Here is a 23,620-nt window from a genome sequence, read left to right as displayed (position 1 = left end):
TTTTTTAGTCAGTCTCCTCTGCACATAACATGTTTATATTATTGTTATGTGTATTGAAAATGTTGGTTCATGTAAAATGTATCTCGATGTAAGACGTATGGCCAAGTGCACTCCTAGTATGTTAATTCATCACTGAAATAATCGCAGCAACAAGAGTTAAAATAGCCACTGGATATTTGGATACTGCACACATGTCCACAATAACATGGCGGCGCCCTGTATTCTACTAGAAAATGGCGCCTGCATTTTTCCATCTAAAACATAGCCGATCAACCAACCAATCAGATTCCCCTGAGGAAGACATATAATCCCTTGTGTCATCACACGTAGGGGAGGGGACAGGCAAGTGTCGGTGATTGGAATATTCCACAGTGGCAGGTACGCTGGAACGGATCCCACAGAAGAGGGTCTGCACTCGGTCATCTGTCATATATACATATACCATCATTATATTACCTGCTGGGATAGATTGGTGCGCTCAAGCACCAACTGCATATGAGTGAATCTATGTTTTTAATAAAGCTGATTTTACCATACGTTATTTGCACCATGGTTTTATGTTTCTCCCCATATGTGAGAGAGCTGCTGGAACTATATATCTAACACTGGGAGCTTGGATTAAAAGAGGAATAAAGGAAACCATCCACCACAACCCTGTGAGGGTATACCAGCTATTTTAGACCAAGCTTAATTGCAAGGTCACATTCAATGAGGTGAGAACCCACCCATTAGGGGGGTCACAAGAGTGAAGGTGACACATCTGACAAGCTGTCATATTGTTTCAACTATTTTCACAGCACTAGTGATTGGGATCATATATCCCCTTCTCATCAACTTTATATCATTCACTATTTTGTTGATATCGCTATCACTTTTTATGTTTATTTTTGTTTATGATGATTCATCGTGTGTGCTTTTATATATCATTTGTTTTTCACACTAATGTCCCATACACACGTGCAGATTATCTGCAGACTTTTGTCTGCAGACTTACCAAAACCATATAATATGAGGTCAAACCTAAACACTTTCAATTTGTATGCAATCTGGCAGGCCCTTGCACTACATAGAAAAGGTAAGTCTGCAGACAAAAGTCTGCAGATAATCTGCACGTGTGTATAGGGCATTAGAGATGAGCTTTCACTGTCTGTAGTAATAACAGACAGAGTTTCTCTGAAAAGTAACTTGTCCTTTGTCACTACACACTGTAACTAATATAGGTTGAATTAGGAGGGACATGTTGAGCCTGCATTCACTCTATTAGTTCAGCGTAACTCATGCGCGCTCATTAACTTCTTCTTTCCTGTACGTCATGACCCGGCCATAGATCTCCGTAACGCAGGTTTGAATCATGTTGCTATTACTAAGATATTGACCACTGAGGAGGGGGGCCAGGTAATGACCCCCCAGCTACCGGAGGACCTGTCACCTTACCAGGTACCACACCTAATGACTGGTTGCTTGTGTCATGAACATGTGCTTGCAGTTATTCTCCTCTTCTTGTCTTGCCAAGTTAACCCTTTGTAGTGGTGTTACTTCATACCCTGTAGTGTTTTACAGACCCTAGTTCTTTTGATACGCCAGAACCAACATGCACCCCTTTGAATAACTTTGTGCCAGGCTCAGAACAGTTCATGTAACTTTACTGAGGAAATGCCTTTCCTCTAACCCTAATTATAGTAGTGAAGTGGCCCAGGCATACCTCATTGAGGTGAAGGTGCATTATGGCATTGCCCATGGCTGGATGTCTTCCAAAAACCCACGGTGCCTTCAGCAGTGCCAATGATTCCACACACAGGTAATCTGGAACCCAGCACCCTTAGACCTCAGCCTTCCCCCTTTTTATGGCACAGGTGGGCTGGCTAGGACCAAAAGCCCCGGAACTGAATTTGTAACATTTAATCCTTTCCTTTTGGTCTGGGCCAGCCACTGGCACACTATAACTAAACATTTTCAACCTGCCTACAAGGAACTAACTTTGGAAGAAAAGGGGGCGTGGCCGGCTACCGATGTGAGAGCAGCGCAGCTCCGGAGCTCTCTCCTGCTTGCCCTGATCCTTACTAGATCCTAGTGGACCCCGATCCCATACTTACCTTGCAAGGTCATCTTTGGCATCCTGATCCCTCGGTGCATCGACGGACATGGTGAAAATTGGTCACCCGGTCCGGAGGCACCTGGATTTCACCCGCCGGCCTTCCCGCTCGCGCTGTCCCAAGATGGCGCCGGCCTGCCACGGAGCTCGATCCATCCGTCTGCGGCTGCACGATCCTCACAGCTGCCTGTCTCCTTCACCCAGAACGGTGCTGCAGGGGATGTTGTCTCTCCTGGATCTTCTTCTTCCAAGCTGCTGGAGGCTGTGAGTAACCTTATTCGTCCTCCCCTGGGCTCCCCTGCTGCTTCAGAGCCGGACGTGGCTGTGGACAGGCCTGAGCCCACCCTGACTGCCATTATGGATGCCATCCATCACTGTCAGGCCTCCCTCACTACACAGCTAGACTCTGTGAAGATGGATTTATCGTTCCTGAAACAGGATGTCCATAACCTCCGCCATAGAGTGGGCAATGCTTAACAATGAATTAGTGACCTGGAGGATGCCAGTGTGACTGATTTACAAAGAGGTCAGGTGGCCACAACTGACAATATTACTGATATGGAGGATCGCCTCCGGCGCAATAACCTGCGCTTTCTGGGGTTCCCTGAGGGATCAGAGGGTAAGGCCCCTGAATCCTTCATGGAGAAATGGCTTGTTGACACCTTTGGGAAGGAGGTTTTTTCTACTTTATTTGCCATTGAACGGGCACACAGGGTGCCACTACGCCCCTTGCCACCAGGGGCGCCACCTCGTCCTCTTCTCATCAAGCTTTTGCACTTTCGTGACAGGGAGGCTGTGCTTCGGGCCTCCAGGGATAAAGGTCGTGTCCTCTATAATAATGATGTCATTTCCATCTTCCCTGACTTTTCTGCAGCTACTCAGAAGCAGAGGGCCTCCTTTATGGCAGTTAAAAGGCAACTGCGGGAGCTACAATTGCCGTACAGTATGCTCTATCCTGCCCGCTTGCGGATCATTTTTCAAGGAAATTGTATCTAATTCAATACAAGCTGGTTTCTGGCCACAGTTCTTCAGTGTGCTGGCCTGGCAGACGCTGATTGGTTTGAACTAGGGGATAAAAACAGTCGCCTTCTGGCCTCTAACCAATCAGCGTCTCCCAGGCCAGCACACTGAAGAACTGTGGCCAGAAACCAGCTTGTATTGAACCGTTCAGGCCAGGGATGGTGGCAACTGGTGGTAGGACCCTCCCATCCACATACCCTTGAGTGGCCATACCCGATCCCCCCACGGAAAGTTGGATATTTCATCATTGGGACAGGACCCCACTACCGGACCCCAATTCGGGATACCTGAGAAATCCCGTGGACCCCACATCACATCCCCCCCAGGAAGGGAACTACCACACAGAGCTACATTTTTCAAGGAAAAGCTCACTTCTTTCAGGATCCTCGAGAGGCTGCACAGTGGGTGGACTCCTTGGGACACGGATCCCCTGCCCGCCAGGACCGTCAATCTCCTCCTAGATGAATGGCTCTTTGTTTGATGACTGTGCTACTGGGCCCTGGACTTGTCCCAGGGCGTTCTTCGGTCCCCTTTTGCCAACCTTTTTGGACAGATGAGTATCCTTTTGCATTGGGGTCGGGGACCTTTTTCCTTATTACTTCCTGATGGATGGGCATTTTTGGGATGGGGGCTCCCTCCCTTATCTCCTTTCTTTATTGTTATCTTCTTTTGTCTGCAACAGGACAAGCAGATCCACGTTTCCCTGAATTTAAACATTTTTTGTTGTTATGGGATGCAAAGCTCTTAACTGTTGGGGCCTGAGGGCCGGGTGGGCTAGGGTGGGGGGGTTGTTGCTGTTACTTTCCTCAGCCTGAGGAACTTGAGGGTTTTTCTTTTTCTTTTGTTTTTTTTGTTTTTTTTTGGCACTGCTGTGTCTTTCGGGACTCGCACATTATGTCTTTTTTGATTCCTGATGTCATGTTTTTCCTTTTTGTCATGCCATTCTTGTCATTTATCTTGCTACTGTGGTTGCCATTTATCTTGCTACTGTGCTTGCTACTTGCTACATATCTCATGCATATTGCCTCTTCTTGGTTTTTCTTAGCTGATTGTACTGCTTTGGTGCTCGGAGAGTTGCCTTCCTTCTGGCTGACCTTCAGGATGCCAACACTGATTTTCCCTGCATTCTTATGTCTACTCTTCGTGTAATCTCATGGAACGTCAGGGGGCTTAACTCTGGGGTGAAGCGTTCTTTGGCGTTTGAATATTTGAAACGACATAGTCCTCACATTGTCCTGTTGCAGGAAACACACCTCCAGGAGTCCAGGGTTATGGCCCTTAAAAGGGCGCATGTAGCGTACGCACTACACTCCACGTACTCCTCCTATGCTCGTGGCACATGCATTTTGATCGCTAAATCAGCCCCTGTTACTATTAAGCAACTCAAAACAGACCCTTCGGGGTGCTTTATCATTCTGATTTTTGAATTCATGGGCAAACCTTATACTTTGGTGAATGTCTATGTCCCTCCGCCATTCACTAAGTCATTCTTTGACCGAGTCTTGGGTTTAGTTTTGGAAATGGCTGAGGGACCTCTTATTATGGCGGGTGACTTTAATACGGTCCTAGATAATGCCCTTGACCGGTCTGGCGCTGTATCTTCCCAACACACCCCCTTATGCTCTTATTTGGACAAACTGGACCTCTCGGATGCCTGGAGGTGGAAACATGGGGGGATTACTTACTCAAGCTCTTACAATACTTTGTCTCGGATTGACCTCTGTTTGCACTCTCGGGAACTGCTGGGTCTACTTTCGGGGATCAGGTATCTCCCTCGGGCAGTGTCTGATCATTCCCCTTTGTTGGTGGACCTCGCTTTGGTGTCCCCTACTAACTATAAACTTTGGAGGCTGAGCCCCTTGTGGCTGGCAGACCCAGCGGTGACCGATCAGGGACTGACGGAGTTGAATTCCTACTGGGCACTCAATGGGCAGGAGGGTTCGGAGTTGCTGACTTGGGATGCCTTCAAGGCTACTATGCGGGGAACCTTTTCGTCTGCCATAGGCAATGCTCGGAAAGCTTGACAGACCAAGTTGGTCGACGCCGAACCGACATTGCATGCGGCTGAACGGCACTATACCAATGACCCCACCCCACAAAACCACGCCTCCTGGAGGTCCAGGGCCCGTGATTTAGATCTAATTATTGTCGAGCGTACCTAAAAAAGCTCTTATATCAGAATCAAAGGATTTTTGAACTAGGGGATAAAAACAGTCGCCTTCTGGCCTACTTAGCTAGACCGGACTTTCAGTCTTGTGTCATTCCCCGGGTTACCACTCAGGCCGGTGACATTGTGCAACAAACTCCTGATATTCTTCGCAGTTTTGTTGATTTTTACTCATCTTCATATCAAACCAAAGCTCATTATACTATTGTTGAACTTAATGATTTTCTATATGATATTACCTTGCCCGCTTTGTCGGTCGATCAATCTCGCTTTTTAGATTCGCCCTTGACAATGGATGAGATTGACGCAGCCCTGTCTATGTTCGCTCACAATAAGACACCTGGCCTGGATGGTTTCCCCATCGAATGGTACCTTCATTATAGGGAACTGTTGGTCCCTCATTTACTGACTGTGTTTACTTGTGCCCTGAAGGAAGGACGTCTGCCACCCTCTATGACAGAGGCTCTTATTGTGCTCATCCCAAAGCCACGCACAGATCCTCTTCTCTGTGAATCATATCGCCCGATATCGCTTATTAATACTGATGTGAAGATTTTGGCCAAGGTCCTTGCGAAGCGCCTGAATACGGTTGTCACGGACTTGGTAGGGGCGGACCAGTCGGGCTTTATTCCCGGCAGCTCCACCTCAATCAACTTGCGTAGACTCTTTACTAACCTTCAGACGACTCATGCTTCTGTGGGGTCCAGGGTTGTTGTGGCCCTGGACACCCACAAGGCTTTTGATTCCGTAGAATGGCCCTGTCTGTTGAAGGTGTTAGCGAAATTTGGTTTTGGGCCGGGGTTCATAAATTGGGTGAGACTTCTATACTATCTCCCTCGCGCTCGTTTCAGAGTGAATAATTTTGTATCGACTCCTTTCCTATCTTCCGGGGTACCAGGCAGGGATGCCCGCTATCCCCGTTATTGTTCGCCCTGGCCATTGAGCCCTTGGCTGCGCAGATCCGCCTGTGTACGGGTATTGTGGGCTTTGTGATCAATGGTTTTTCAAGAAAAAGTCTCCCTATACGCGGATGATATGTTGATCTATCTAGCGGATCCCTACCAGTCCATCCCCCTTCTATTGACTATTATTGAACGATTTGGTCACTTTTCTGGCTTCCGGGTGAACTGGAGTAAGTCTACTCTGTTTCCCCTGGACCCCCAGGCCATGCCCCCCTCTCTCGCATCTTGTCCTCTGCAGGTGGTGGATAGATTCTGATACTTGGGGATTGAGATTCAACTCCCCCTGTCTCGTTTCTTTCCGAACAACTTGGATCCCCTGGTTGCCCGTCTCAAGTCCTCTTTGCAACTTTGGTCTAAGCTTCCACTTACAGTCTTAGGTAGGATTAATATATTTAAAATGATTTTCCTCCCCCGCTTTTTATATGTGTTGAGTCATTCCCCGATCTATGTCCCCCAAATGTCGCTTCCAGGCCATTGACTCGCTCCTGACCTCCTTTATCTGGGGGGGCCGGGCAGCGCGTGTGGCCAGAGACGCCCTGCATTTGCCAGTTGTCGCGGGGGGGCTTGCGGCGCCTAACCTACGCCTTTATTATTTTGCCTCTCAGTTGGCCCATGCACATTGGTGGTTCCACCCGGAGGACAATCACGCTGCGGCGGCTTTAGAAGCGGCCATTCTTACCTCCTTCGAATCTCTGCAAAATTTAATACATCGTAGATCCACCATGGGCAGACCGAATTTTTGCGGCTGCAACCCGAACTGTGTTCCCCCAATGCCCCCCTTTGGCACAATCCTCAGCTGCGGGAGTTTTTTGGTCGGGACGACTGTCTTTTTTGGGCCCGCCTCGGCGGGAAATCCGTTTCCCATTTGTATGTCCGGGGAACCTTTCGGTCCTTTGCGGACATGCAATCTACCTTTAACCTACCCTCTACGGCCCATTTCTGTTACTTGCAATTGAGACATGCGTCGGCCGCGCAGTTCGGCCTCCGGGGTGTCTCGTTGGAACCATCCCCCTTGGAGTACCTCCTTTCTGATTCTTCGCATGAGAAGTTGGTCTCTACATACTACTCTAGGCTTTTACATTCTAAGTCCAAACGCTTGGCTGTGGTTGAGTCTCAGTGGCGGGAAAACGTCCCGCACTTCACGGAGGAGGTGTGGCAAGACGTCCTTCCTGAACAAATTCCTGTTGTGATCTCCTCCAGGGAAAGGGTTATACAACTAAAATTCCTTTATAGAGCATACTATACTCCTCAGTTTTTGCATAAAATAGGTAAATTACCCTCCCCTCTCTGTTGCAAGTGTAATATCGCTGAAGGGTCCTTCTTTCACATGTTTTGGGACTGTCCCCCTATCCATGCCTTTTGGTCGGAGGTCATGGCTTTTATAGCTAATATTTCCCAGTTATCTAATATTTGTAGCCCCCTTCGTTGTCTACTGGGGTATGTGGATGATGAGGATGCCCCTGCTCCCTCTAAATTGTTTTTACGCTTGACCTTCTTTAATGCTAGGAAAGCTATTGCTCTCCGCTGGAAGTCTTCCGCTCCCCCTGACGTTCCATTTTGGATTATTAATCAGGCTCTGCCCTTGTATAAAATGACATATAAGGGCCAGCACTGTCCGAAAAAGTCCCGGAAAATCTGGTCTTTTTGGGTGGACTCTGACCTGACGACCTCCTCGGTCTCTGACCCTGCTTAGGTGATGTTCGGTACGACTTATTGTGTTTTGAATATGGTGATATGCTATCTATGTTATTGTTCTGTCTCCACTTCTCCTCCCTCCTCCGGGGGATTTCTACTGTTTCCTTTTGACAAGAAAACTGTAAGATGTGTAAACTGCTTATGTTATGGCATTCAATGTGCGATGAAGCCCTATGTGTTTTTGGGCTTCTTTTCCTTTATACTGTATTATCTCTTATGTTTTGTTGTGTTTTGTTTGTTCAATAAAAGCACCTTTAAAAAAAACTTTGGAAGAAAAGGCTTGGCTCACAATCTGTGTTCCAGTTCAACCCAAAGAAGTTCAGTAGGGTTGAAGTCAGGGCTCTGTCCAGGCCTCCTGGGTTCCTCAACACAAAACTCATGAAATCATGTCATTATGGAGCTGACATTGCACCCAGGGGTCATGGTGGAACAGAAAACATCCTTCCCCACAAGCAACTGTTGACAGAAGGTTTGAAAGTGCACAGTTATCTAAAGTGTCTTTGTAGAGAAGTCTTTCTCAGCCTTTTTACCCCCGAAAAATCCTTAAAATAATTTTCAGTTCTTAGGGATGATCACCTAAATTAATTCATCGGGGTCAGATAAGAAGGGCCCCCATACAGTGGTAGTCAGAATGCCAACCTTACAGACAGATAAAAGTTTATTGGTGTCATGGCTCTGGCTCTGCCAAGTAACTGTGGAATATTACAGCCACCTTTAAATGGGAGGTCAATCTGTCACAACTTAAAAAGCCCATAGTACCCACAGTGTAAGCATACTTTTGGCCATAGAGTATTTTTGTCAAATATTTATGAGTAATCTCACCCCTCCACTGTAAGACAAGGAGTTGTCAGGCTTTAGTAAAAACCTTTCAGAGTGCCTCTTAGGAAACTGCAATAAGACTTCCATGTCCAATTGATGGATAGTTGGTGCAACTGTGTAATACCGAGCAAGGGCTTGGAACATCATTACAGTAGCCTAGAATATTGGAAAAAAACTGTCAATACATATAGGTGTACAGACTCTTATTTTATTGTGTTGAATTAGGGGTGGGGGGATGTTTACCTAAAGTGATTGTAAAGCTCTAAACTTAGTGCCGCCTGTACACATACTGTGCAGCATATGTGGCCTCGCTGAATTGGGTCTTCTTCTGTGGGGCCATATATAGGCATACTTTTCTGCTGAGAGCACCACTTGGGGGAAGAAAACCTGTCTCCATGCAGGGTCTGTGTGGTTGCTCTCTATGCCTCAGGCATTCCCATCCTGGGTGCTCTGTGGGGTTTTCATGTGGGTGAATGAATTGGTAAAAAGAGTCAATGCAAAAAAGACCTGTTTGTAGTTCGATTGGCAGAGTCGCCCAATGTGCTTATTTAAAGGACAGGCACGAGTCGCCTCTGATTGGCTATCGCAGTGATTAATCACTATGCAAGAGAGGAGAAAACCCCAAGTGCCTACTAAGTGTAGCAGTAAAAACTACTTTAATAAATGTAGATTAAAAGTACTCACAAACGTGGGTAAAAACAAGCATGTATGGATAAGAGATGGTCCTTTTACTTCCGTAATCCAGGGGGTTCCAGCATCAGATTATGTTAGGCAGAGTATGCCCCCTAAGTAGACCCCAGTTCTTTTAGAAGAAAAAAAAAATACATAGACAAAGGTTTGGATACATGGATTCCAATGTTTTTTTTTTTTTTGAAGCACGTGATTAGAGCTAGAGGCTCTAATAGGCTTCAAAAAAGGGTGGGCTTGGGGCGCAGAGTACTGCGCCCTGAGCCCATCCAGTTGTGTGACAATAGCGAATGAATATTCGCTATTGCCACACTGATTCTCCTCCTGGCCAATCAGGAAGTGGGTCCTGAGACCCGTTTCCCCGATTGGCTGAAAGGAGAAGCCATGCTATTGGCCAAGGAGGAGGAGGAGGAGGGAGGAGATGCAAGGGAAGCCCACGGAAGAGACTGAGGGGGAAGCCGCTGCTGCCGCTGCCTGCCCAGGGTGAGTGAGTCGGCGACTGGTGGGAACCAGCCGCCAATGGTCATGCTTAGTTTTAGGGTCAAGGTAAGGGTTCAAAGGAAGGTCAATATCAGGGTCAAAGGTCAGGATCATTATATTTTGGGTAGGTTTTTAAAAAAAAAAACAAACATTTTTATCAGTGTCAGTATGCTTTAGGTAGGATAAAAAAAGCAAAATGCACACCACTGTGTCTGGGCCTTAGTACGAGTACAAAGAACAAATAATCTACACATATGTGGTATCGTGCGATCATCAGGAGCAGGAGAATTTATTTTGGATTGCTCTTTGGTGGTAAGTTATGGTAATAGCAAGAAATATACAGTTATATTTCAAAATAAATACATTTTTTTTTTTTTTTTTACTATTTTGGGCCAGTTTTCCTTTGATGATAATAATAATAAAAAACAAATCAGGAGATATCCATTATCATTTTACCACCAAATAAATGCCCAATGCGTTTGTAGGATGCCTGCATGCCCAATTATTATTTTATTACTACAGGCAAGTAGTAGCTTGGAGTTCATAGCCTATGATCTTTTAGCTATAGTTGCCAGCAGGGACTAATGGTCATAGAGAGTTTAAAGAGTTTGGGGCTCAGCTATAGTCTGTATTCAGTAAAACCAACCAAAGGCGTGGGCTCCTGCTCCAGAGAGCTGCCCAGAATATTTAGTTAATGGCCCTTACATTTTTTTTGGTTGCATTTTTGTATCAGTATGCATGCTTTCTAACACTGGGCTGAGGGCATGTACTGTACAGAAATCATACATTTGTGGCAGCTGTCTTTGAAGTAATTGAATCAGCTAAAAGTACAATGGAAACAAACATAAGGGAGTCTGATGAAGGGGAATAACTCTAATAAAATGTTATGTCCCACAGCCGCATCCTTTATGCTTGAATGTTCTTCTCTCTCCCTCCCTTTCTTGGTGGTCCAATAGAGAGGTGAATAGAAATACACTCACTTGGGTGGTGTCTCCAGTGGTGCCTCCATAAAAATTTTGCTCTATAAGCCACTGAACAATGCGATCAATAGAATTCCATTTCTCCATTTTTATCAGTGTGAGGAGGGCATAAGACGTTGCCTCAATGGATACAAAGCGAGAGCTTGGGTCATTCCAATAGTTACCTGTAACCAGTCACAAAAGAAAAACAAACCATAATGGTTGATGCAAAATTGATCTACACATGCTTATTAACACTGAACAAATAAATTAAAAAATATTTTACCAAAAATATGTAGCAGAATACATATTGGCCTCACTTTATGAAGAAATTAGATTTTTTTTTAATTTTTTTTTTTATTGGATGTGCTTTATGGCAGTAAAGTAAAAAATATTGTTTTTTTTTTTTTTTTCAAAACGGTTAGTCTTTTTTTGCTTATCTCACAAAAAAAAAAAAAAATAATAAAAAACAGTGGTGATTAGTGTTGAGCGAACACGGACTGTATTATTCGTGTTCGTACCGAATAATTGGATTTTTTGTACCCGAACACGGACACGGACACTTTACTGTATGTTCGGGTAAAAATCCGTGTTCGGTCGTTTTATTTCCGGGTTTTGCATGCTTTGGCGCTCTTTTCATGGCGGGCTTTCAACAGCCAATCAACAATCGTTTAACTGGTGTGCCTTAAGCCATCCCAGCCATGCCTGCAAATGTCTCAGTAGCTGTGATTGGCCGTCTGAAGCATGTGACCAAGTCTTTATAAGTTCGAGGCAGCCGCAGCGGCGTCATTATGCTGCTTAGATTCAGGGACAGAGCACACATCAACGTGCTGGCTGCTGATTAGGGAAAGATAGGCAGGAAAAAACCATTTGTGTCCGGATAGAATTGAGGGACAGGTCGGAGTGTTTAGGCAGGGCGAGTTGTAGGCATTTTAGGGATAGAGTCTGCTGAATTATAGGGTCAGTGTCTTCTACAAACTACAATCGATATTGCTGTGTGGGGGGTGGGGTGAATCTGCACTCAATCCTGATCTACGATCTCTTCTCAATCCTGTTAGGGACAGAGTCTGCTGAATTTTAGGGAAACTGTGTTCTACAAACTACAATCGATATTGCTGTGTGGTGTGGGATTGGAGATAGGCAGGTGTCAGTGATCCACATCCATTTTTCTGTGTGTGAGCTGCAGTGAACACAATCTTTTTGGGCTGCAGTGAACACAATCTTTTTGGGCTGCAGTGAACACAATCTTTTTGGGCTGCAGTGAACACAATCTTTTTGGGGTGCAGTGAACAAAATCTTTTTGGGGTGCAGTGAACACAATCCTTTTTGGTGTGCAGTGAACACAATCTTTGTGGGGTGCAGTGAACAAAATCCTTTGTGGGGTGCAGTGAACACAATCTTTTTGGGGTGAAGTGAACAAAATCCTTTTTGGGGTGCAGTGAACAACATCCTTTTTGGGGTGCAGTGAACACAATCTTTTTGGGGTGCAGTGAACAAAATCCTTTGTGGGGTGCAGTGAACACAATCTTTTTGGGGTGGAGTGAACAACATCCTTTTTGGGGTGCAGTGAACAAAATCCTTTTTGGGGTGCAGTGAACAAAATCATTTTTGGGGTGCAGTGAACACAATCTTTTTGGGGTGCAGTGAACACAATCTTTGTGGGGTGCAGTGAACACAATCTTTTTGGGGTGGAGTGAACAACATCCTTTTTGGGGTGCAGTGAACAACATCCTTTTTGGGGTGCAGTGAACACAATCTTTTTGGGGTGCAGTGAACACAATCTTTGTGGGGTACAGTGAACAGAATCTTTGTGGGGTGCAGTGAACACAATCTTTGGGGGGTACAGTGAACACAATCTTTGTGAGGTGCAGTGAACACAATCTTTGTGGGGTGCAGTGAACACAATCATTGTGGGGTGCAGTGAACTCAATCTTTGTGGGGTACAGTGAACACAATCTCATACTTCTGAAGGTTTGAGGGTGCTGCCTGTTCCATACTCCCCCTACTCCTCATCTAGCCTTTTAGGGGTACAAACAATAGTAATTGGGGCCTAGTGTGGTTGTGTACGTGTGATATACATACACTTTTTTGGGATCATATTTTCTATTCCGCTATTTAATCAAAAACCTTTGGGGATCAGTTAAATTGGGGGATAGTCTGTGTTGGTACGTGTGTGAGAGAGATCCACCTTTCCAAGTTGTTGGGGTTCATCTCATACTTCTGAAGGTTTGAGGGTGCTGCCTGTTCCATACTCCCCCTACTCCTAGCCTTTTAGGGGTACAAACAATAGTAATTGGGGCCTAGTGTGGTTGTGTACGTGTGATATACATACACTTTTTTGGGATCATATTTTCTATTCCGCTATTTAATCAAAAACCTTTGGGGATCAGTTAAATTGGGGGATAGTCTGTGTTGGTACGTGTGAGAGAGATCCACCTTTCCAAGTTGTTGGGGTTCATCTCATACTTCTGAAGGTTTGAGGGTGCTGCCTGTTCCATACTCCCCCTACTCCTAGCCTTTTAGGGGTACAAACAATAGTAATTGGGGCCTAGTGTGGTTGTGTACGTGTGATATACATACACTTTTTTGGGATCATATTTTCTATTCCGCTATTTAATCAAAAACCTTTGGGGATCAGTTAAATTGGGGGATAGTCTGTGTTGGTACGTGTGAGAGAGATCCACCTTTCCAAGTTGTTGGGGTTCATCTCATACTTCTGAAGGTTTGAGGGTGCTGCGTGTTCCATACTCCCCCTACTCCTAGCCTTTTAGGGGTACAAACAATAGTAATTGGGGCCTAGTGTGGTTGTGTACGTGTGATATACATACACTTTTTTGGGATCATATTTTCTATTCCGCTATTTAATCAAAAACCTTTGGGGATCAGTTAAATTGGGGGATAGTCTGTGTTGGTACGTGTGAGAGAGATCCACCTTTCCAAGTTGTTGGGGTTCATCTCATACTTCTGAAGGTTTGAGGGTGCTGCCTGTTCCATACTCCCCCTACTCCTAGCCTTTTAGGGGTACAAACAATAGTAATTGGGGCCTAGTGTGGTTGTGTACGTGTGATATACATACACTTTTTTGGGATCATATTTTCTATTCCGCTATTTAATCAAAAACCTTTGGGGATCAGTTAAATTGGGGGATAGTCTGTGTTGGTACGTGTGAGAGAGATCCACCTTTCCAAGTTGTTGGGGTTCATCTCATACTTCTGAAGGTTTGAGGGTGCTGCCTGTTCCATACTCCCCCTACTCCTAGCCTTTTAGGGGTACAAACAATAGTAATTGGGGCCTAGTGTGGTTGTGTACGTGTGATATACATACACTTTTTTGGGATCATATTTTCTATTCCGCTATTTAATCAAAAACCTTTGGGGATCAGTTAAATTGGGGGATAGTCTGTGTTGGTACGTGTGAGAGAGATCCACCTTTCCAAGTTGTTGGGGTTCATCTCATACTTCTGAAGGTTTGAGGGTGCTGCCTGTTCCATACTCCCCCTACTCCTAGCCTTTTAGGGGTACAAACAATAGTAATTGGGGCCTAGTGTGGTTGTGTACGTGTGATATACATACACTTTTTTGGGATCATATTTTCTATTCCGCTATTTAATCAAAAACCTTTGGGGATCAGTTAAATTGGGGGATAGTCTGTGTTGGTACGTGTGAGAGAGATCCACCTTTCCAAGTTGTTGGGGTTCATCTCATACTTCTGAAGGTTTGAGGGTGCTGCCTGTTCCATACTCCCCCTACTCCTAGCCTTTTAGGGGTACAAACAATAGTAATTGGGGCCTAGTGTGGTTGTGTACGTGTGATATACATACACTTTTTTGGGATCATATTTTCTATTCCGCTATTTAATCAAAAACCTTTGGGGATCAGTTAAATTGGGGGATAGTCTGTGTTGGTACGTGTGAGAGAGATCCACCTTTCCAAGTTGTTGGGGTTCATCTCATACTTCTGAAGGTTTGAGGGTGCTGCCTGTTCCATACTCCCCCTACTCCTCATCTAGCCTTTTAGGGGTACAAACAATAGTAATTGGGGCCCAGTGTGGTTGTGTACGTGTGATATACATACACTTTTTTGGGATCATATTTTCTATTCCGCTATTTAATCAAAAACCTTTGGGGATCAGTTAAATTGGGGGATAGTCTGTGTCGGTACGTGTGAGAGAGATCCACCTTTCCAAGTTGTTGGGGTTCATCTCATACTTCTGAAGGTTTGAGGGTGCTGCCTGTTCCATACCCCCCCTACTCCTCATCTAGCCTTTTAGGGGTACAAACAATAGTAATTGGGGCCTAGTGTGGTTGTGTACGTGCGAGATACATACACTTTTTTTGATCATATTTCCTATTCCGCTATTCAATAAAAACCTTTGAGGATCAATTGAATTGCGGGATAGTCTGTGTCGGTACGTGTGAGAGAGATCCACCTTTCCAAGTTGTTGGGGTTCATCTCATACTTCTGAAGGTTTGAGGGTGCTGCCTGTTCCATACTCCCCCTACTCCTCATCTAGCCTTTTAGGGGTACAAACAATAGTAATTGGGGCCTAGTGTGGTTGTGTACGTGTGATATACATACACTTTTTTTGGATCATATTTTCTATTCCGCTATTTAATCAAAAACCTTTGGGGATCAGTTAAATTGGGGGATAGTCTGTGTTGGTACGTGTGAGAGAGATCCACCTTTCCAAGTTGTTGGGGTTCATCTCATACTTCTGAAGGTTTGAGGGTGCTGCCTGTTCCATACTCCCCCTACTCCTCATCTAGCCTTTTAGGGGTACAAACAATAGTAATTGGGGCCCAGTGTGGTTGTGTACGTGTGATATACATACACTTTTTTGGGATCATATTTTCTATTCCGCTATTTAATCAAAAACCTTTGGGGATCAGTTAAATTGGGGGATAGTCTGTGTCGGTACGTGTGAGAGAGATCCACCTTTCCAAGTTGTTGGGGTTCATCTCATACTTCTGAAGGTTTGAGGGTGCTGCCTGTTCCATACCCCCCCTACTCCTCATCTAGCCTTTTAGGGGTACAAACAATAGTAATTGGGGCCTAGTGTGGTTGTGTACGTGCGAGATACATACACTTTTTTTGATCATATTTCCTATTCCGCTATTCAATAAAAACCTTTGAGGATCAATTGAATTGCGGGATAGTCTGTGTCGGTACGTGTGAGAGAGATCCACCTTTCCAAGTTGTTGGGGTTCATCTCATACTTCTGAAGGTTTGAGGGTGCTGCCTGTTCCATACTCCCCCTACTCCTCATCTAGCCTTTTAGGGGTACAAACAATAGTAATTGGGGCCCAGTGTGGTTGTGTACGTGTGATATACATACACTTTTTTTGGATCATATTTTCTATTCCGCTATTTAATTTAACTGGGCCTCCATGCGAGACCTGTGTGCCTTGTTGCGCTGTTTTGAGTACTCCACCAACATGGCCAGTGGCAATGACGCCGTTCTCAGCTTAACTATCCCACTTCTATGCCTCCTTGAAAAAACAATTCGGGCGATGATGGAAGAGGATGTGGCACAGGATGAGGAGGAGGAGGAGGATGAAGAGGTAACATTTCCAAGGCTTTCAGGGCAGTCATTCGCAAGGGGCTCCGAGGGTGGGTTCCTGCACACGCAAACGCCAGGGACGCAATTGTCCAGCAGGGGCACAGTTCTGGAGGATGAGGAGGATGAGGAGGAGGAGGAGCTGGAGGAGGAGATGGAACCATGTTCACAGCAGGGTGGCACCCAGGCCAGCTCATGGCCATCACTGGTGCGTGGCTGGGGGGATACAGAGGACACGGACGATACACCTCCCACAGAGGACAGCCTTTCGTTGCCTCTGGGCAGCCTGGCACACATGAGCGATTACATGCTGCAGTGTCTCCACAACGACCGCCGAGTTGCCCACATTCTAACTTGTGCTGATTACTGGGTGGCCACGCTGCTGGATCCCCGTTACAAGGACAACGTACCGTCCTTAATTCACTCACTGGAGCACGATCGCAAGATGCGCGAGTACAAGCGCACGCTGGTAGACGCCATGCTGCTGGCATTCCCATCTGACAGCGGGGCCACAGTGGAAGCACAAGGCAGAGGAGGAGGAGGAGGAGGTCGCCAACGCAACCAGGGCACCGCCAGCACCTCAGAAGGCAGGGTTAGCATGGCCGAAATGTGGAAAAGCTTTGTCAGCACGCCACAACAAACAGCAGCACCAGCAGCTCAGATGGAACGTCTTAGCAGGAGGCAGCATTTTACCAACATGGTGGAGCAGTATGTGTGCACACGCCTACATGTAGTGAATGACGGGTCTGCCCCCTTCAACTTCTGGGTCTCCAAATTGGGCACATGGCTTGAGCTTGCCCTTTACGCCTTGGAGGTGCTGGCGTGCCCTGCAGCCAGTGTATTATCTGAACGGGTATTTAGCACGGCTGGGGGCGTTATAACAGACAAGCGCAGCCGCCTGTCCAGAGACAATGTGGACAAGCTCACGTTCATTAAAATGAACCAGGCATGGATCCCACGGGACTTTTCCGTACCTTATGCAGAATAGCAATGGATACCGACCTTACCCACCCATTGTTCCATTTTTGCTCTTTCTCACTCTTTTGGGGTGTACCCTCATTTAAAATTTTTGAAAAGAAGCAGTGTTGGCTACCTCGTCCTCCTTCTCAGGGCCAGATTAATGTAGGGGCTATTGGAGCTGCAGCTCCAGGCCCCTACCTTTTATATAGGCCCCGGGTTGGCCATATTCACTGTTACCGCTCTTCTGTCACTTGTAAACACAGAAGTCTGGCTTCTATGCTCGCTTCCCCAGGCAGCACCCTCAGAACCTCCCCACACAGCGTGAAGGCCGGACAAGGAGGGACAGTTGGCGATGCATGGATGTGTTTATGGGCTTCAGAGACAGCATCCCATGTTGAATTAGGCATGCATGGCTGCACCCTTCCTCCTCTGGGTGCATGGCAAGGCACGGCCCTTAAGGCCCTTCAAAATCCTCAGCACCAAGCCCATGATGCTGTTAATCCGGCCCTGGTCCTCCTCCACCGCCGCTTCCACCTACACCGCCCATAGGTGTGCGCAGCCTATTGCATTAAGGTGTGCACCCCAAAGTTGAAATACACATGCATGTGTTTGCCAGCAGGGAGAGTAATGTATCGGGGCCATGTACCTGTAGGCAAGGAGAAATAGAGCAGAGCAGGTCCCAGGGAGATCTTTCCCATCTCCTCACTGGCAATGCTATGTGCCCTAGGTGATTAGGGTGTGCCCAGGCACACCCAGCACACCCTGTGCGCACGCCTATGTCACCGCCACATCCACCACCACCTCAACCTCCCTCCTACTCCATATGGGCCTCGTCCTTCAGAGATGAAGAAGAACATTGTTTTATTTTTCTGTTTTTTTTTTGTTGTTTTAAGTTATTTCCCTATCCACATTTGTTTGCAGAGCACTTGCCATGCTCTTAATTACGTTTTGCTGCCATTTGCAGCACTCTAGCCCTTTCCTTTGGTGTTTTAGAGCCATTTTAGTGCCTTAAAGTTCGGGTCCCCATTGACTCCAATGGGGTTCGGTGTCCGGGAAAAGTTCGGTAAAAGTCCGGGACACGGACCCGGACTTTTTTTTAAAGTTCGGCCGAACCCGTCGAACACGGACATCTAGGTGTTCGCTCAACCCTAGTGGTGATCAAATACCAGCAAAAGAAAGCTCTATTTGTGGGGAAAAAATTATATTCATTTTATACATGACAATTGCATGACCGTGAAATTGTCAGTTAACCACTTCTGGATTGGAAGATTTTCCCCTTAATGACCAGGCCATATTTTGCGATTCAGCACTGCATTTTTCCCACAAATAGAGCTTTCTTTTGGTGGTATTTGATCACCTGTACGATTTTTATTTTTTGCGCCATAAACAAAAAAATAGAGCAACAATTCTGAAAAAAAAAGCAATATTTTTCACATTCTGCTATATAACATCCCCCCCCCCCCCCCAAAAAAAAAAAAAAAAATCAAATTTTTTTAACATTTTAGGCCAATTTGTTTTCTGCTACATATTTTTGGTAAAAAAAAATTAGCAATAAGCGAATTTTGAATGGTTTGCGCAAAAGTTATCGCAGCTACTAACTACGGGAAAGATTTATGTCATATTTATTGGTTTTTTTTTAACCACTTGCCTACCGTGCACTTTCACCCCCTTCCTGCCCAGGCCAATTTTCAGCTTTCAGCGCTCTCACATTTTGAATGACAATTGCGCGGTCATGCTACACTGTACCCATATGAAATTTTTATAATTTTTTTCACACAAATAGAGCTTTCTTTTGGTGGTATTTAATCATCTCTGGGTTTTTTATTTCTTACAAAAAAAAAAGAAAAAATACAGAAAATTTTGAAAAAAAAAGTTTTTCTTATTTTCTGTGAGGAAATTTTGAAAATAAATACATTTTTCTCCTTCACTGATGTGCGCTGATGAGGCGGCACTGATGGGCACTGATAGGCTGCACTGATGGGCACTGATGAGGTGGCACTTATGGGCACTGATAAGGTGGCACTGATGAGGAGGTACTAATATGCCACACTGATAGGCGCCACTGATAGGCGGCACTGATGAGCACTGATAGGCGGCACTGAGAGGTGGCACTGCTGGGCACTGAGAGGTGGCACTGCTGGGCACTGAGAGGTGGCACTGACAGATGGCACTGATGGACACTGACGGGTGTCACTGATTGACACTGACGGGTGGCACTGATGAGCACTGATGGGCGGCACTGATGGGCAGCACCATCAGTGCCCACACTCAGTGCCCATAGTGCTGCCAGTCAGTGCTCATCAGTGCCTAGATGAGCAGGCACTGATGGGCACTGACTGGCAGCACTATGGGCACTGATTGTGGGCACTGATGGGGGCACTGATGGAGGGCACTGTGGGCACTGATAGTGGGCACATTTTATTTTATTTACCTCTGTAGTAATCAGGGCACTGGTGATCAGTGCCCTGATTACATTCCTCTGTGTCCCCGAACGGCTGATCGGCTCTGCTCCTTACTCACATGCAGTCTCTGTGTGAGGAAGGAGAGCTGGCGATGAGAGATGATCTCATATGTTTACTCATATGTCTCTCATTGCATGGGCTGATCACGTGGTAAATGGCCGCTGTGATTGGCCATTTACCACGATCTGTGATTGGCTGTGTCCAAGGGACACGGCCGACACAGATTTTCCCCGATGCGCGCTCACAGGAGCGCACGGGGAGCCTGTCTCTGGGAGGCTATAGCGCGGATCGGTAGAAGTTAACTAGCAATGATAACGATCTGCGATTTTTTGCGGGACTGCGACATTGCGGCGGACAGATCGGACCCCTATCTGACATTTTTGACACTTTTGGGGGGACCAGTGACATTACTACAGTAATCAGTGCTAAAAATATGCACTGTTTCTGTAATAATGACACTGGCAGGGACGGGGTTAACATTGTGGGTGATCAATGGGTTAAATGTGAGCCTAGGGAGTGATTCTAACTGCAAGCGGGTGGGGCTTATGGAATGACCATAGAGACATGTGTTCCTACATAGACAGGTCACAGGAGCTCTGTGATCATTCCAGAGAAGCGAGGGAGCGATCGCGGGTGGCAGGCGGCAATCGGAGCCGCCTGCCCAGTGCATCGGAGTCCCCGCTGCCGAGTAGGGGCAGAAGCGCGCCACCGGCTGCGTGCGCTCGTCCCCTAGCTGCCGGCGTGTGACCGACGTAGCCCTACATCGGTTCAAGCAGGAGGGCCGCCCTGCTGCAGTATATATGCGGGGGGCGGTCCGGAACAGGTAAAAAGTACCGCAGTGCTGTATCCCAAAAATGGCCTGGTCATGAAGGGGGGTAAATCTTCCAGAGGTCAAGTGATTAAACTTTATGAGGTTGTTATAGTTCTGTGAAATTTTGTCCTCTAGTGGCAGTTTTGGCCCACAACAGTCACTCTCTCCTCCCGTTTAGTGCTAGTATAGCTAGCTAGATACTCCTCACTTCGTCCATGTTTCCTCAGTGTTACTTTTTCGCAGGGATGAGTGTTAGGAAAGTCACGGTCTTCTTACAGTTAAAAAAACTGGGAAAACATCCTCTTTACAGCAAACAGCTGAAGTTAAATTGTATTGGATTCCACTTTTGTGTCTTATTAAAGAGTTAAGCTACTTGGGGATGGAGCAAAGTCAACAAGACACCCTACTGACCAGACAGACTAGGTCTAAGGAGGTATATCAATGCATAAAGTGGCATTTAAAAGGACAATTATAATTTTGAGGATTCAGAACATCTGGACTCATCCTGACTCTTCATGTTTCATGAGAAGAATTGACTTGCGGATTAGCGGCAGCACGTACCTGTAGACGCAGCCATCAATGTGTTGGTTTCCTGAAGTCCTCCAGCTAAGGCCAGAGCATAGGATGTGATGGCAACAGAATATGGATTTTGCAGAGAGGGATAGGCCATTTTCAAAAATGACATAGACTTTTTAATGAAAAATAACTGGGGAAAGCAAGAATACAGACAGCATGAGAAACATCAGGATGCGTTATAGGTTTGTTCATGTAATATTTTGTGACAAAAAAAAAAATGAAAGACATTTTCATCCAACCACCAATTTTTGGGCTAAAATTCCCCTATAGGTAAAATGCATTTGGTTTAATAAGTAGGTGAAATTATAGTGGTCTAAAGTAGTTTGAGGTGTTGGTTTTTAATGGCATTACAATTAGCATAGAGTGCTTTTTGTGGGTGGGGGGGTGTTTCTCACTTTTCCACGTGTTACTTGATATTTTTTAACATATAGTAATTACATATAATAAGTAAAGAAAAAAAACTTTAGCCAGCACAGTGGCTAAGCAGTTAGCACTTTTACCTGGCCTGGTTCAAATCTCAACCACGGCACTACCTGCAGGGAGTTTGCATATTCTCCCTGCACCTGTGTGGGCTTCCTCACATGTTTCAAAGACATGAGACATAAGCACTAGTGATCGACCGACATCGTTTTTGCATTGCCAATACTGATATTTTGGTCATCGCGTATCGGTATCGGCCGATATTGGCCGATATTTTCGTACATTTAAAAATTTTATTTTTTTTACATGACAGGTACTCTTGTGGAGAGATCTGGGGGTCTAAAAGACCCCAAACCCCTCCTCTGCACTTAAAAGCATTCAAATTGCCAAGTTTGGCTGTTTTGAATGCTGTAATTTTTTTAATCTGGCGCCAGTACCCGGAAGTGGTGTCATTACATCACTTTCGGGTTTTTGCATGGGGAGCTTTGATCGGGTCTTCTCTTCTGGTTGCCCGGGTCTCCCGGTAGGACGGGAGACCCGGGCGAGCCGTAGAAGGCGGCGGGAGGGGAAGGGGCGTCCCCTCCCGCTCCTTGTAATGACAGCCGAGCGACTTCCCGGCTGCATCGGTTGTCATTACAAGACAGCCGACCATCGGTTATGGACACCGGTACTCGGATGATGCCTCTAGCTGCAGGCATCACTCCGGTACAAGCACTTTTCAAAATATCAGTAATAGGTGGCCGATTCTTATATATCGGGGAAAGTGCATATCGGCCCTCGATATATAGGCTTTGCCAATAATCGGTCGATCTCTAATAAGCACCCTGAGGGAAGGGACTCATGTGAATGTACAATATATATGTAAAGTGCTGCATAAATTGTTGGTGTTATAAAAGTGCCTATAATAAATAAAAAAGAAAAAAAAAATTACTAATCACAATCACGCATGATATGGAAAAATGCATAACAATAAATACCCCCAAAAATTGATAACATTTTAAAAACGTATTTGTTCTTTTTCCAATTGTTAAATATAGTTTTAATTTTTTAAATGTATTTTGTTATTTGAGTTTTTAAGCAATATCATATAAAGGAGTAAAAATTAGCAACATTTGCACTTTTAAAGCTGGGTGTATACTTATGTTACTGTCTCTTTAAAACTTTCAAGTTGCTTTTTATTATTTTCCTATTGTATTAAAAAAAAAACCCTCAAGGAAACATGAAAAGGGCCCAGAAATGTTGGTTCTTTTTCTTTTTTTTTTACTGATTTGGTATTTTTTTAAATGTTTATGTTATGTTTTTTCCTTTACAATACCCATGTTCATAGACACTAGTGATGTTATTAAAAAAAAAAAAAAAACATAATACATATCCCCAAAAAATATATTTTTTCTGTTCCTCACAACAAATGGATCAAAAATAGCATAATTTGCACTGTTAATACTGCTCACATACTTCTGTTACTGTCTCTAATGTTTTTTGTTTCAATCTTATTTTTAAGAATATGCAGAAAAATGAAAGAGAGAGAGACAGAGAGAGTGAGAGAGACAGACAAAGAGAGAAAGAGAAAGAGAGAGAAAGTGAGAGGGAAAAAGAGAGAGAGGGTGGAAGATAAAGAGAAAGACAGAAAGAGAGAAAGAGAAAGCGAGAGGGAAAGAGAGAGGGGAGGATAAAGAGAGAGAGAAAGAGAGAATGAGAAAAAGAGAGAGAAAGAGAGAGAGAAAGAAAGAGAGAAAAAGAAAGTGAGGAAGAAAGAGAGAGAGAGAGAAAGACGGAAAGAGAGAAAAAGAAAGTGAGGAAGAAAGAGAGAGAGAGAGAGAAAGAATGGAAAGAGAGAAAGAGAAAGTGAGGGAGAAAGAGAAAGAGAGTAAGAGGGGAAGATAGAGAGAGAGAGAAAGAGAAAGAGAGAGAGAGAGAGATACAGAAAGAGAAAGGGAGAGGGAAAGAGAAATAG

The 23,620-nt window shown here is 45.3% G+C and overlaps 1 protein-coding gene across 1 annotated transcript in view; it reads right to left on the bottom strand.

Moving 5' to 3' along the window:
* The window catches only part of LOC309552834 (A.superbus venom factor 1-like), a gene marked incomplete at its 5' end in the record, with an annotated part of 218,648 nt that overhangs the window by 52,371 nt on the left and 142,657 nt on the right, over positions 1–23,620 (bottom strand). The window contains 3 exons of the mRNA XM_082253743.1: positions 8,759–8,911; positions 10,903–11,066; positions 21,232–21,376. Of these exons, the coding sequence (XP_082109869.1) occupies positions 8,759–8,911; positions 10,903–11,066; positions 21,232–21,376 (462 nt within the window). The remainder of the gene's footprint in view (positions 1–8,758; positions 8,912–10,902; positions 11,067–21,231; positions 21,377–23,620) is intronic.

This window comes from Pelophylax lessonae (genome assembly GCF_965119305.1).
Source record: "Pelophylax lessonae genome assembly, chromosome: 4".
NCBI lineage: Eukaryota > Metazoa > Chordata > Amphibia > Anura > Ranidae > Pelophylax > Pelophylax lessonae.
This window is presented reverse-complemented; position numbering and strand designations above follow the sequence as displayed.